Genomic DNA, 15,675 nt, shown 5'->3' with positions numbered 1-15,675 from the left:
TGCTTGGAAGTCAAAACGATAACTCCAGAAAATTAATCTGGATGAGCTCCTTAAAGTCTAAAATTAGAATTTCTTATGTACATCTCTTGTTGTATTTCCTGATCAACATACTTATAGTCTTCTTATAGAAATACTAATGAACTATCGGAAATTGGTGACCATCGTACTTCAAGATGAGGATCAGCAACACGTATGACCATTTCGTGATTTAGTTGAATGGTTTGTATGGTTTGTAAGAAATGATCTTTAAACCTGTCGTGTTCTTATGACAGAAGAAAGATAGATTGTCAGGCAAAAGAACAGTCAGCAATTAGCGGCTAAACCAGATATCAGCAAAATTGGAAAGAATTGTGTGGGTATTTTTTCATACCAATACTTTATGTAATTGTTCAGTGAATTAGTTTACTTGGGTATATCACGAATTTTGTTTCGAATTGCTCATAAATTGTGTCTCTTAGAGTTGTTACTAGTCAAGAATTGTTACAAGTGAAGAATCAAAAGGGTTTCACAAAGAAAATCCTGATGAACGGACATTGGGAGACGAAAATATAGACGCGCTTGAAATTCATCTGGGCGTATTATTATATAATTTTAAAAAGCCATCCTTGAAATCATTCAAAAATTATTGAATTAATATGTGGGAAATTGACAATGTACGAAGGAATACTGCACGAAGGAATACTTTCTCATTGCTAAATATATTCGTGATAACATACGACAGTTATCCTTTTCATATTATACAAACATATCAATTAACCTCTTGGCATCAAGAGAGGTGAATATATAGTGTTTAGTATTCTGTTTTATATACGTTGTAAACTAGTCGTAAAATGTGACTCTGATTCATATTTCGCACAGTTATGCATGGTACAGATCTTTGGCGAAGGTTTATTATCACTTCCAGGGTCAACACTTTTAGAAATTGAAAATGATCGCAAACTGTACAGTCATATTTTATTGTCCATTAATGTGAAAGCCATCAACCTTTCTGATAAACCAGACATAAATATATCGAAATAATATTGCTTTACGTCTATATACTCTTAACTAGTTGAAAGAAAAGACGAGTATTTCTTGAGTGCAAGAGAAATGAGCGCTGACCTATACTTTTACGTCCTGTGTTAAGTTCCCTAGCTCTTAAACCGTGCACAGCTTGTACCATCCACAAGACTAAACGCCTTTTAGATGTTGACTTTTCCGACTAACATGATGTTATTTGTTTGGAGCACATCTGTGTCAACTGGTTCGACCAGGATTCGCGAGGGTTTTATTGTCTTTATTTATGGTTCTCAAACAGTGGATGATCAATCATAATGCGTTGATATAAATATGAAGTGTATACACTGAATATATATTGTCCTCTGTAAAAACTACTAAGACATGATTAGTGCTTATGTAAAAAATTAATAAACAACGCTAAACCATTTCACACACTAACAGTCGTATCTCAATTCACATAAAAAGATTAACACCGAACTTGCGAGGACTGTAATATATATCACAGAACCTTCTGGCGAGGTTGAACCGTTTGTAATTGACCTTTGGTCAGTGAAAAAGTAACAATATATGAACTCTGCGTGAATGTATCTAAGCTAGTATATGAGACGTGTTGGCTGATTTATTTCAGCAAATCTATAAGAATAAATCACTTGTAACATTGAGATGACACTCAGTAATTTAAATCCAAATTTAAGTCAATAGCCAATAAATATCTTTATATTTTGAAGGTATAATGTGTATGTCGAGATCACGATTGGAAATATAAGCGCAACTCGACAAACATGGATGAATCTAAAGGTAACAGTAGTCATAAACTCTTTTCTTTTGAACATTTTGTGCTATATTTTCCATTATTTCGATACTGAGTACAAGTTCAATAACTACACAACGTGAAGCATCTGATATTCGTAAATTGTCAAAGTTTTACAAGCGCCCAAACTGTTCGGTTTCCATTTAAGAGTTCGCTCATAATTTGTAGACATAAGATGGTAAATGAGTCGTTGAGAAATTGGATTAGATGGTCTCGAAGTAGTTTCTTATGTTAATCCTTGTTATTTAGTATTTGATCTGGATTTAGATATATCCCTCTAGACTCGCTCTGGGCTGTATTTATATATTTTTTTCAAAGTTACCAATAGAGAAAAGCGTAAAAATGGCAACTTGTCTGAGGAAGTGGTTGAAGTGGAAGAGGTTAAATTGAAGAAAAATATTGGACTATTAAGTGGCATTTCTGTTATTGTTGGAACTATTATAGGTAATAGACTAAACTATACTTAATAGAACAAACGAGAATAGATACCATCGTATTACCGGTCGGATCATCACTGTTAACAAGCTTCGATATGGAAAAAAATCTGCACCTTGTCTTCGATCTTGTGCACCTTAGCTAGACTCTCTCATCGAGGATAGCAGAGACATTAAGTTTTATGGGTAAATAGGTCATTCTAGGATCTATGGTGCAGAAAAGTAGGAGGTAAAACTCCATTTCATTTCATTTTTCTTAATCATCTTTTGAAGAGAGATTCGTATCGCAGAACCACGTCATCTCAGCCTTCAAGACGCTGACCTACAGACCTTGAATATTGTTCCATGATTGAACTAATTATTACACATTATCTGTTTAGGTTCTGGTATTTTTCTGTCACCTAAAGGTGTCGTGGCCCATACTGGTTCTGTAGCATTAGGATTAATTGTATGGGTGGCAGCAGGACTAATTGCAATGATGGGTAGGTTGTTTATCGTGTATAATGTATATTATGGGATGTCCAAATTATCGTTCACTAAGCCTACTTACAAATGATATATAACTGTTCAGAAGTGGGCGTTTTCCATATACAGAAGGAGCTCTCGAAAAAGTTTTTTTTGGGGATTATCTGGGCACGGGTCTGAACACGATTGGCTACTGTTTCGATAAATCGATAGGTATGAGACAGCTGATGAGAACTAACCTCATGAAGTTCCACGAAATACAATAACACATATTGTCCTGCTAAGTATTTAAGTAAAGTTTGTATTTTATGGCACAAATTGCACAATTACAAATCAAGGCAAAATTCAATTTAAATGTCTCAGTTACCAGACAATGATTTAAATTACGTTGGATTATTTGGTTAAATGTGATTATTCACGAAAGCCTCGATAGTAAACTACACACTGAACATAATTTCTTATATTTTAATGTATTTATATTAGGTGGATTGTGCTATGCTGAACTGGGAACACTGCTACCACAATCTGGTGGTGAATATGTTTATATCAAAGAGGCCATGGGAGTTATTCCAGCTTTTCTTTTCGCATGGACAGCTATCATCGTAAGCAAAACGTCACAAATGGCTATAATAGTTTTAACGTTTGCAGCTTATGCAATTACCCTTTTCGATATGTGTGGTGTACCTGCACTACCTCAAAAATTAATAGCAGCTATCGGAATGCGTAAGTTTTTTTTAAAATTAGGTTTAATCATATCGATTAAAGTTAAGAGTAAATGAATGACCGTAACAGAATATGCAGTATGGCGCGGAAACATCTACAGTAGAGAAAGCAATACACCACGAATTTGTTTTTCTATTTTTTGCTCCTTGCCTTTTCTATTTGCACCTGTTTGCTGGCCAACATTATTTCACTGTTTATTCGCGTCTTCAGGCTTCTTGCTAGATGCACATGATAAGGTACATAGGTTGATACATGATATCCATGCAAAAACACAGGTTATTCTGCACTCTTGGAGTATGACAATTCATTATGTTTATAATCCGTATTACTAGTACTTAATTCTTCTCTCTAATCTTAATGGAGCAATCTATCTTCAGTTCTTAACGAATGCGACATCTTGTCCCACTACTCAATGAAATAAGAACTGGAAAAATAAATAAATCAAGCAACCTTGACGTCTATGACTCTATCGGATCGAAATGATGAACTATTTTTAAGCTTTATTTCCAATAATTTAAGGTGAACTTGTGACGAAAAACATTTGAAAGCAACTAAATTTTCAATTGGTCGAGTCAGTAAATTTTTCGAAAAGAGTCCTTCGTCGATGAGATGCTCTGAATTCCACGATCAACAACCAATCAAATTATTATTGGGGCAACCATCTTTGAATGTTAATTCGAATAGCTTTCGAGACGAGAATAAATGCATCATATCGGAAATCCTCCAATATCATTTATAATTCACATTTTTTTCTTTAAATTAATTGACATAATATTTTCTTTTCTATTTTCTTTTCTTTTTTCAAAGTATCTGTTGGAATAATAAACAGTTTCAGCACTAAGTTAGCAACTAGAGTTCAGATAGTATTTACTGTGGCCAAACTTTCTGCACTTATTATCATCATTATTGGAGGTTTTGTCAGAATAGCTGAAGGTACAGTGAACACAATAATCATATTCACATGTACCATGAAATAGGGAAGAAGCTCTTGTCCAATTAATTCCTGTTGCTTCTCGACGTTGGACACGAATGTGATATTCACATACACATGTTCCTTTCCAAAAAAAAATATTTACGGAGAAAAAATCTGAACAAAAATTCCCTTTATTTTTTTCTTACCGGATACTTAAAAGTGCTCTCATGAATGATATAAATGCAATAACGTATTTGAATTTAATTGCATACGTGAGCATGAAATTGGGCTTAATAAAGCATAATCTGTATCTCTGTTTCAGGAAAAACAGACAATTTATCATCTGGATTTGAAGGCACTACAAACTCTCCTTCGTCAATAGCTCTTTCCATCTATCATGCTATGTGGGCTTACGAGGGGTGGTAAGTCATTTCGTACACGCCCATATAAAAAGAGATATACCATCATCTAAGTGGATCTGACCATATTATATATTTAGCTGGTACTAAAGAATCTAGAGTTATCATCTGATTTTGGTGAAATATTTTTGACACAATAAAATCGTAATCATATTACGATGTTGAGTTTCATTCGATATGTGCTGAAATTGTTAAAAATCCGACCCAGTAACTGTAAATGCTTAGTTAATTTTAGCTTTTAAGCCGAATATGTGAAGTTGAAATGAAAAACATAAAAATAAAATCCACCCAATCTTTATATTTGTCACCGTTTAATATGGAAATATAATACTACATTTTTTTCAGGAATAATCTGAATTACGTCACAGAGGAATTAAAAGACCCAGCAAAGTAATATTGTATGTTTTGATAATTCTATCATAATCAGAATTACCGATAATAGGGGTAAATTGGACAACTAAGGTTGATAAGCAATAAGTAGCAATAGAGGAATGATGTGCTCGCTATTCAGGAACATCCCCGATTGACCCAGAATACGTATGAAGAGTCCTCCTAACTAAAATTGATATATTACCACCAATTATTGATGACGGCAGAACATTTTCAAGCTATTGAGTTCTTGTCCGAAAGCTTATTCCACTGTTATATGCATTATAACGAGTGACGCTTGTGAGACATGCTAATACTTAAAAGCACCTGGTGCCACTCTGCAATTGTGTTTGTCAAGTGGAATGTTTTAATTACTTTTGATCATTTTACAGGAACTTACCAAGGTCCAATTTGATAGGCATGGTAATAGTAATAATAGTTTATAGTTTAGCAAATATGTCATATTTAACTGTTATGACCATTGATGAGCTCCTAGATTCTCCTGCCGTTGCTGTAGTAAGTAAGACAGTTTCTGAGGAAATTGTGTTTCTTTAGCAACGGATTGATGACCCACATATAGCTGTTGATCATCGTACATTTGTTACATGGAGGAAAATGTAAATTGTGGTGTATTTATTATTCAACCAAATTGTCAAATTTCATCCCGAGTTTTACCATATGAGAATCCAGCTATATCTTCCGAACTATGCTTAAAAAGTTCTGTACACTGTTCGTACTGGTAGCATATTTATCATTATTTTTTTTTTGAATGACAGCCAAATCGATACCATGAGGCAATGTGCATGAGTATTTCTTTCTTACGGTATCCAAATTCTATTTTGTAGACATGGGCTGAACGTGTACTAGGACCAGCTCAGATAATAATTCCTTTATCTGTCATGATATCTGCAATCGGAGCTGTCAATGGCTTAGCCTTTTCGGGAACAAGGTAATAATCCCTTCAAATTTTTCTACCTATTTATTATCATTGACACGCGACAGCCGGATTGCACCTGACAGGTGACATCTTAGATGGAAGTCTGCAATGTCCTAATGTGAAAGGTAGGCCATAAAACTGTATAAGATCCCTCGACAGTTGCAATCGAAAAGGCAAGCCGATACCACTTTCTTGATAAAATTATTTGACCCATTCAGGTGCAGATAAGTATGACTTATTTTTTGTATCCCCTATTAAAATTACAGGGTTGTGTTTGCTGCAGGGAGAGATGGGGTTATTCCAGAAGTATTATCCTATATTCATATCAAAAACTATACTCCGATGCCTTCCATGATCTTTACGGTAAGATTTAATTTTTCTTTATATTTCAACAGACTCTACTTTCAAACTTTACTTACTATGCTAGGAATAGTTGGCTAAATTTTGAGAATTTGAGAGAGATTTGATAAAATAAAAGCACTCTTTAGGCTGTTATCTCTTATTTTGTCTTAAAAGCCATTACCCTTGATTATGATAAAATGACGAAATTTCGTGCGTGTGGAAAAACATTTTGTTTGATTCTGTGATCACCAAATTGAAACATTATCATCTTTATGGGTTCACCACCAAGGAACTTGAATTTGATCATAAGTCTTACTTTTCCGTCGTTTCCTTGTTCAGCTCAGCATCAGCTACCCATGCATGTATCAGAATGGAAATTCACTGACCAATTTGCCTGATTCTATTCGTCCAAACTATAATTAAAATAGTCTGGAAACAAAATTGAATTAAACAAGCGCCATCCACGCCTGTCCTTTTGTATGTAAATTAAGGCGCATCAGACGACGGATTTTAATTCTGAATTGTACTGGAAGAAGTCAGACAGTAAAGAATTAGGCATTTACCATGAATGACCTTAAACTACCACTAGCAATACTTAAAAAATACTTTTGGTTTGATATTGCATTATTCATTTTATATTCCAGATATTCGTTACTTTAATATTTGTTTTTGTTGGTGATATAAGTGGTTTGATAGATCTATTTTCTTTTGCTGTGTGGATGTTTTATTTTTTAACATTTGTTAGTTTATTGATATTAAGGTATACAAAGAGAAACACACCAAGAACATATAAGGTACGCTGAGATTTTTTCTGCTTCTTAAGTTTGTTATTACAATACAATCACAAAACAATACCTTCATTTCATTGACATTTTGGTGCTTATTAGAAGATAAGAAAAAAAAATAGCAAATTGCTTCAACTCTGTATTTCAGGTTCCAATTGCAATTCCTATTGCTCTGGTGTTAATCGCAGGGTTTCTTTTAATAGCCCCCATCATAGAACATCCACGCATTGAGTTCCTGTATGCATTCGTTTTTGTTATTGGTGGCCTCATATTTTATATTCCACTCGTCCATTTTAATTTAAAGCTGAAATTTATGGGTATGTACTTATACAATTCATTCTTGTATCCTACAGAAGTGGATCTGGATTATTGGTAGCCCGACAAATTTGGCCCTACCCCGTTCCTCCAATGTGATATTTTGATGGGATATCGGAACAAGGTCTAGGCCAGTTCCAATATCACATCCAAATATCACGTCGAAGGAAATGAGTAGGGCGAAAACTAGTTAAGATCTAGGTCCTTACTTTGTGTTCATGGTCAAGGATAGGTGTAGAGTAACGTCTGTACGAAGTTTCTGCCAAGCTTACATGACGTGTAGGTTAAATTCCAGACAGGCGCTTCAGGTCTGGAAATTGAACCTACTTGTTTGAAATTTCTCAAGACATCGTGATATTGTTGTATTTCCAATTTAACATTTCAATCCTATTTAGTTTTACGTGGGCAAGACCTCGCTTTACTCTATAAATTTATGGTGACGAAGTCCGTTTTGAAATGAAATGAAGTTAAGTTTTACGTCCTACTTTTCTGCACCATGTGGGCTAATGAAACGCCATGCAAGGTACAATGAGGGAAATTTCGCCAGGACAGCGGTATTGGCTCTTTTTCGATTTCCAACTACCGAGGGATCTTTAAAGTGCACAGCCTGTAGCACACAGGGCCTCAGTTTATTGTCCCATCCGAACGACTACACGCTTTGAAGTCTTGAAGAAAACCGGCATGTACCTTATGATTTAACAACAAATTCAGATGCAATTGTTCACTGTTTAGATACGGTTTATTTGTGTCCGCTAGAAATCAAAACATTCATGAAATACGCTTCACATTTTATTTTCAGATTCTCTTACCATGTACCTTCAGTTGCTTTTAGAAGTAGTACCAAGTACAAAGTGAAGTTCACACAGTTTTTTTTTAAATTACACACGAAATTAGAGCCTCCATTGAACACATTTTACATAATAAAATAATGAAGGATGCGCCTAGTGTGAAATCATTATTTTAGCCGATTTGCAACATTCTACAAAGATTGTGTCATGGGCTCCCTGGGATTCTCTATTAAGTGTGACTTATGGTGGAATAGTCATGCGTGGACTTAGGTTGCGTCCCTTTGTATGTATGTCGATTTCACCCTGAACGAAAATGGTCCAAAATCATTCGCCAAATACTTAATAAAATAATATGCAATAACCACCTCTGCAATACAGGAAGCCAAATTTATTTGTTTGTAATTTGTACATTGCTTTCATTGACGGTGAATTTCTCATGACGTTGTTGGAGCTCGCCTATATATAAGGAAGTGCTTCCCATCAATATGTTTTCTTTATACATTGCTATGTATATAAAGAAAGTTCATTATCACCAATTGCGTTCTTTGGTTTGATTATTGTCAATGCTTTATGCATCACTATGGCTGTTTTAAGGATCATTACAGCTGTTGTTTAAGCATCATTATGTCTGAGCATCATGACTTGTTGAGGTATCAATAGAGCTGGCATAAGTATCGCTGTTTAAGCATCATTATGACTGTTGTTTTTGAGCATCATTATGGTTGTTGTTTTAGCATCATTATGGCTGTTGTTTTAAGCAGCACTCACCGATGTCGACGCTCGCGTACCTGAAGAACTTCCAGCATTGACACGAATTCCTTCTCGTAGATCAAAAATTTCTTCTCCGTCTGAAATGAAGAAATGAAAATTTCTTTATATTTCCTTTTCGTTATAGCAATTTTACAGCGAATTCATATTATATAAAACGAGAAAGTCAGCGATGCACTAGGTCAGCGATGATCTAGGTCTTTAAGATCAATCTCTTATGAAATCGATAGAACCAGAAACCACATTTTAATACGGAAGAGCTCTTTACTGCTGGTGTTTGTATCACTGTACGCCGCTTCCGTTTAAAGTATTCGAAGTGTCAAGTAAATGTTAATAAAAGACAAAAAAATTTTTGCACTTACATTTCGGAGCAGGAATTAAGGTAAACGTAGAGTAGTGGAGGGTCATTCTTGTGAGATAAATATAACCTCTTCGATAGGTTTTTTTCATCACACCATAGACTAATGGATTAACTGCACATCCAGCCATTACAACTTTCATGGCATAAAACTTTACTATTTCACATTTCCCTGAACCCTGAGCACAAGCAAATCTTGCAAACTGAAATAGAAGAAAATGTGATAGACCATTGGCACATACTGAAAGGTCCACCACAAAGGCATGTATTATATAAGGCAGATATACTAGTATCTGTCGACCGAATCCTTAACCAAGACCTTCCTCGGGGGCATTAATGAATAAGCTATTGAATGGATTGAATTTGACCTAGTTTAATTATTCTTCATACATTTGTAAAAAGTAAAAGGAGCATTCAGTGCCCGAGCAGCAAACACCGTCATTAGCTATAGAAAGACAACAGTGGCACCATATAATATTCAAAAGGTTTGCCTATGATGAGAGACGATGATTAGCTTTGCATTATCAATACTGTAGAAAATAAAAGCGGCGACTATTTAAGTTTTCTAATGTATCCCTCACTGGACAGCTTCCCTCGTATTTTTCGACAAGCAATGATAATCTGAGACCAGAATATCGCATGATAACTCCAATCTTCAGATTTTCCTGCCATAAACTGAGAAATAATGCCTTGATTTACTGCCAAATGAAAATGATTCAAGGCTATTACACCTTCCAATCTAATAAGATGACTGGCAATAAATTTTATCAATATTAACGTGATACTGATTTATTAGCTTTACAACGTTTACTAACTACTTGTTGCCACAAATATACTTTATTATGAACATGAAGGCTACAATTAAAATTACAGGCCGGAATGGACGAGGAACGGTACGGGATTTCCGATATAGTAGGAAATAGACGAAGCAGAGCAAAGACACAAATCGAACGTAATTGGTCTCTTCGTACCGTACGCTGTACAATGAACAGGACATCGTACCTCGTCTATTTCCACCTTAATATATGTCTCTCATAGATTTTTTAAATATAATATGCCTAAATAATTTCGCTGCATCAGACTTTAAGTGAATCAATTTCTGAATTTCTGCGACCTTGGAACTAGATTGAATGAATATCCAAAATGACAATTCATAATCGTTTTGGTCTCCTTGTTTCATACACAATTACATACAAATATGTTGGTATAATTACTAAAGCCGTCAGCATTGGCGATAAGATCTTTATTGGGCAATAAATAAATATAAAAATATAAACAACCCTTCAAGCACTAAGTCAACTCATCGATTAATTCACTGGTAAATAATATCAAAAAGTCTCGAAGGATTTTATAACTGGATAATCAGTATCATAATATTGTAACAAGTGTCACATGAAAACAGTTAAAAACGTAACTAGTTAGTTTAATTAATTATTAAATTTTAAACCGAAAATAATCTGATAATTGAATAGCAATTGCTGGATTATCCCATTTTGGACAGTCATGATAATCATGATAGTTTATCTTATTCTGATGTGTTATTTATTTCTGTGTGTCGCGTTTCATTTCAATTTATACTTCCTAATAGATCTTTAATCAATAAGGTAGAATCTGACCATGTGAAATATTTATCATAGTGTCAATAACAATCGTTTATATAACTAGCTCCATAAATCTAATTCAGAAAGTATTTAAAGCGGTAGTGTTTATGACTGAATCCTTTCTCCATGTGTTCCTTAATAAAGAATTTTTTCCTTAATGGAGTATTCAATTCTTATAATATATTTACAATGTTCAATCTCATTTTTGATAAGATTTCGAATTTTAAAATCATCATTACTACTATGATATGAAGTATATCAAATGAAAACTGTAAATTGACACACACTGCTACTTTTAAGTCATATCTAAATCCAATCATTCTTATTGCTATAGCTTTTTATACCCCCAAATAAATCACGAACTGAAAAAAGGTTAGTAAATGACTTTCGAGCAGTTTATGGTGCTAAATTAACGTTCTGTTGAGGCCCTCACACCCAACCTCCACTTACCAGATAATATTTTTTTTGGTTTATTTTCAGTCTTAGTTAAACTGGCAACTGCCTTGGCTTAGGTTCAATCGGCATGGGTCGTGATAATACCAGAGAGCGCGTCGTGCAGACTTTTATTCCAATCTATATGAAATTGATATGGTCATGTGAATCATGCATCACCTAACCTAACAAGCTACTTGGCATAACCTCTCTATACAAAATACTCACCAAATTAGGTAACCATGTCAACAGAAAACATATAGCAACAACCCACATTAGTTTTGCGAATTTCCTCTCAAGTCTATTAGAACGGAGATCAAATGATTTCTTCCTGGTAAGCTGATAGGCTATACTGATATTACAAGATAATAGCAATGTAATGCCAACGGTCAGGAAGGCAATTTTGATGAACAATACTTCGTTAACCGGAATTTCTGTAACTTCAAAAGTTGTAGTGCCATTGAAAGTTATATTGGTAGTCTCAAACGTTACCATACTGCAGTACCACCCCGATTTAAGCGTTACTGGGTATATGAAAAGTGGGATGGAAGCCAACAGCAGACAGAAACATCCCAAGCAACCTACTACACCTTTCATGAATGTAGGCGTTATGGCCATACGCTTATAAAGGAATGGCTTTGATATAGCAATCCATCTTTCAACACTAATTAACACTATGATAGCGAATGTGGTATAAATGTACCAAACAACTGTCACCGCACTGAATTCACAAAATATTTTACTTCCAAAATATCTTCCCCATATTTCAGCAATTAAAGAAGGTAGCATGACAATTATTGCTGTTAAAACATCGTTGAGAGCCAAGGCACCGACAAGTGAATCCTGTACACTCTTCCGGTATTTAGATATTTTACACACGATTATGAATGTAAACAGATTTCCGAAAAAGGAAATAGCAGGCACAAGTGCATAGTAAATGATATGAAATGCAAGATGTGACTGGACGTATTGTCTAGGATATATGAAATCTGTATCCATTTCAGTATTGAAAAGTTAACCCAACAGTTAGGAGGTATTCACGCCATGTAGTACAATATATTATCTGAAAAATATAATTGATACACATTGAAATCCAGATGTTTGAATGATGCCATAATACATACTAATCTGAATAACTGAAATTGCCTTAACATCACTCTACAACCTGAAGCTGAATACCTATGAATCTGAAACATTTTAATTCCGAAATTTAGTCAGATCTTCCCCAAATTATGAATAAGAGGGCATACTGAAACATCGTCACGTGTAATGGCTCATTGACGTCATGCTAAAACCCAAGAGCTGTTGGCTTTGAGCCCTCGTCCATAAAGTTATCAAATCAGATTTGCAAGACTATGCATGTCCGATAAAGGTAGAACACACTCAGTACTGCCGAAACCCTAAGATGAGCGATTCATAGTATGAGATCCGTCTCCTTTCAACTGCCCCGGTCAATGGTAAGATATATTTTTTGTAAATACAAAATGCAGAAGAAACTGTGAGCAAATCGATAATCTAGTCGTCGGAGCACCCAAGATAACGATTGACTAGAATGCTCTCCCAGAAGCCACCAGTTGTTGCCGATCTAATGACTCTCAGATTTGTTATAGGACGTAAAACTCCATTCATTTCTGATTTGTAAGTAAGTAACAAGGCTGACCAGAGCAAATACTTCGACATTTCTTTCTCATAAACCACAGGTTTTAATTCGAATTCCAATTTATAAGAAAACATTTATTAAATCATTATTTTTTTTAAATGACTTAACAGGCGATAGAAGTATTCGCTTCCATGAGAAATACAATTTGAAAATAATTTAGGTACCAACCTTTTTAGCTTCAACGCTGTTAATAATAGTAACTATTTTTGCGATCAGTACACACTATCCACATATCCTCTTCCCGATTTTTTATATAACCAGTATCGAACGACGGCCTATGTGCATGGTACGTGCTCTTTATTTCTATTTCGTCAGTCTCTTTCCACAACTAATCAAGAAAGGAAAACTCGTGTTAAATGAACTCGACCAATTTGATAACAACTGCCATTCATTCCTGCGTTTGTTAGGATACATAACCGCTATCTGTACTTCTAAAACAATTATATATATATATATATATATATATAGAACTAGGAATTGATTGTTATATTCTGTGATAAATATAAATCTTCCTCTGTATATTTTAATTTAAAAAGGACTTTTGGAAACTATGTTTCATGCAAAAAACTTGTCTGTCTAACTATACTTTAAAGGACGATAGTCGAGAAATGTCGAAATAAAAACATTGTATCCTGTTTTAAGAAAAGACAGCATAAAACTTGTGAATGGTCAATGAAAAAAAGACATTTCTACATTTGCCAATTTCGGAACTGTTCTTAAGAAGAAGTAACTTTCATGGTCATATTTCTCAGTTTTATTGGCAAAAGAGCCGATTGCAGGAAGGATCTGCTTTAAATTAAATTACTATTTTGATTCTCGTCTTTTACAGTTTTAGTGGGGAAAAAGTCATCGAGTGTTTTTTCCTTTAATGTCAAGTGGTTCTACTTTGATTAGAATTAATAGACTATTTGAAGAAATGTGTCTTAAATTTCGCTCAAGAAAAAAACAAACCAAAACCAAACTTGTTCTAGATGATTTTTACTACTTTGAACAGAATTTATTGCTATATACTGGATTGATGTAAAATAAAATACCTTGTGCCATCATTGCGTAAAGGGATAATGGCTCAATATATCTGAATTTAGTAAACCTAAAATAAAAATATATCAATTGCTCACTCCATACTAACAATGGTTGGGTTGTTATAACCAGATTTGTCACAGTTAGCGACCATCCAGTTGATAGGATTGGCAAGTAGTCGGCCACATAGTCGATATGAGCTTTTGGCTTATGTCGACTGTGATGATGGGTTGAGATGTGTAAATCCAGAACCGTTCTCTAATAAAAAAAAATAAGTGGTTTGATTCCAAGGATATATTATACTAATGATACCACACAAACAGAATTAAATAAAAATTATAGATTTGTCTACAGACATTACAGAAAGAAGCAACCTAATCTAGGTTAATTGTCCTACACGCCTAAAGGGAAGAAGACATCTACTTAAAACACATCTAACAAATGTATTTGGAGCGAAGTTGAGCTGGATAAGAAGAACATTTTTCGGGGGGCTTCGCTATGCTCAAACAGTTTAAATTTTTGAAAGATAACGCCCAGTGTTTATTTTAGTGGAGCTCCATTCAAAATAAAATCTTTCTAAAGCCATTTCGTCAACATACAAGTAAACAAACTACAGTGTGTTTAATAATCGGTCTTTCCTCATTCGAGTTCAAGCATCTGTAAATATGTAGGGTAATCAGGGAAAGATAAATTGCAACCAACCAGCTGCTGAGCAAGATTCTGAATCTATGTTATCCTTTGTAAAAAAGGAATCGTTGTTCCTTTCTCTCTTAAAATTGGCCCCATTTATATCGCATGATCTTTGACTGCAACGAGAGAAAAAAATATATCTTTATAAATAAATGTAGTATTAACTGATACGTGAAAATGTACACGAAATATATATGAGAGATATAACCATAGCTGCAGGAGTTTCCTATAAAGTCAATTCCGGTCCTGACACCGCATCGTGTCTACTTTGGTCATGGAACTTTACAATCGTTTGCGTGTCTTTTATTATTCAATTAATTAAAAATTAAAAAGAAGAAATATTACCCACAGGGTGATCTTTCAAGAGTAATATAGGGAGGACACGCAATATTTGTTTATAATCGCACATCAACTCAAAACTTTAAACTGCACAACACTCCGGGACCTCTAGATTTAATGAATATTTTTATCAAGTATTGGCATACAATTATTTGACATCGTTGTAATTATAGTATGTCGATTTCGACGATGTTATATATTGACAGACTATCAACAAAGCCATATTTCAAGATTTTTTCAGTTTCCTTTACAGCTTTAAGTTCTACAAAAGGGGCGGTGGTGGACAATACCGATCTTGTCATAAAAACCAAGATCTAGGCAGTAATTGCTACTATTATCAACATAAATTTACGGTCAAGGACGGAAACATGTGAAACTGACAACCGGAACATTAATTTGAAATACAATATGATGACCAGAATGTAGACAAGAACTATATTATGTTCTGTTGGGAATTTTACGAGCAGAGTTATTAATGAAACTGTGTAACACAGTGTTAAACTTGGA

At 34.4% G+C, this 15,675-nt stretch overlaps 2 protein-coding genes across 2 annotated transcripts; one reads left to right on the top strand and one right to left on the bottom strand.

Annotated features, from left to right (window-relative positions):
• Nucleotides 1-2,184: 2,184 nt before the first annotated feature.
• Nucleotides 2,185-8,367, top strand: LOTGIDRAFT_122747 (hypothetical protein; the record flags this gene model as incomplete). Its single annotated transcript, XM_009060195.1, has 12 exons — nt 2,185-2,254; nt 2,625-2,726; nt 3,193-3,432; nt 4,240-4,365; nt 4,668-4,767; nt 5,110-5,154; nt 5,526-5,649; nt 5,979-6,082; nt 6,337-6,433; nt 7,057-7,206; nt 7,346-7,514; nt 8,312-8,367. Coding segments are annotated over 12 exons (1,383 nt in total), but the record flags the coding sequence as incomplete, so codon positions are not given.
• Nucleotides 8,368-9,053: 686 nt separating this feature from the next.
• Nucleotides 9,054-12,458, bottom strand: LOTGIDRAFT_163667 (hypothetical protein; the record flags this gene model as incomplete). The annotated part of the gene is made up of 3 exons (XM_009060194.1): nt 9,054-9,148; nt 9,431-9,629; nt 11,688-12,458. The coding sequence occupies 3 exons, from the start codon at nt 12,456-12,458 to the stop codon at nt 9,054-9,056; spliced, it is 1,065 nt and encodes a 354-aa protein (XP_009058442.1).
• Nucleotides 12,459-15,675: the final 3,217 nt, after the last annotated feature.

This window comes from Lottia gigantea, assembly GCF_000327385.1.
Source record: "Lottia gigantea unplaced genomic scaffold LOTGIsca_41, whole genome shotgun sequence".
Classification (NCBI taxonomy): domain Eukaryota; kingdom Metazoa; phylum Mollusca; class Gastropoda; family Lottiidae; genus Lottia; species Lottia gigantea.
Note: the sequence above shows the minus strand (reverse complement) of the source record. Positions and strands in the feature narration are given on the sequence as shown.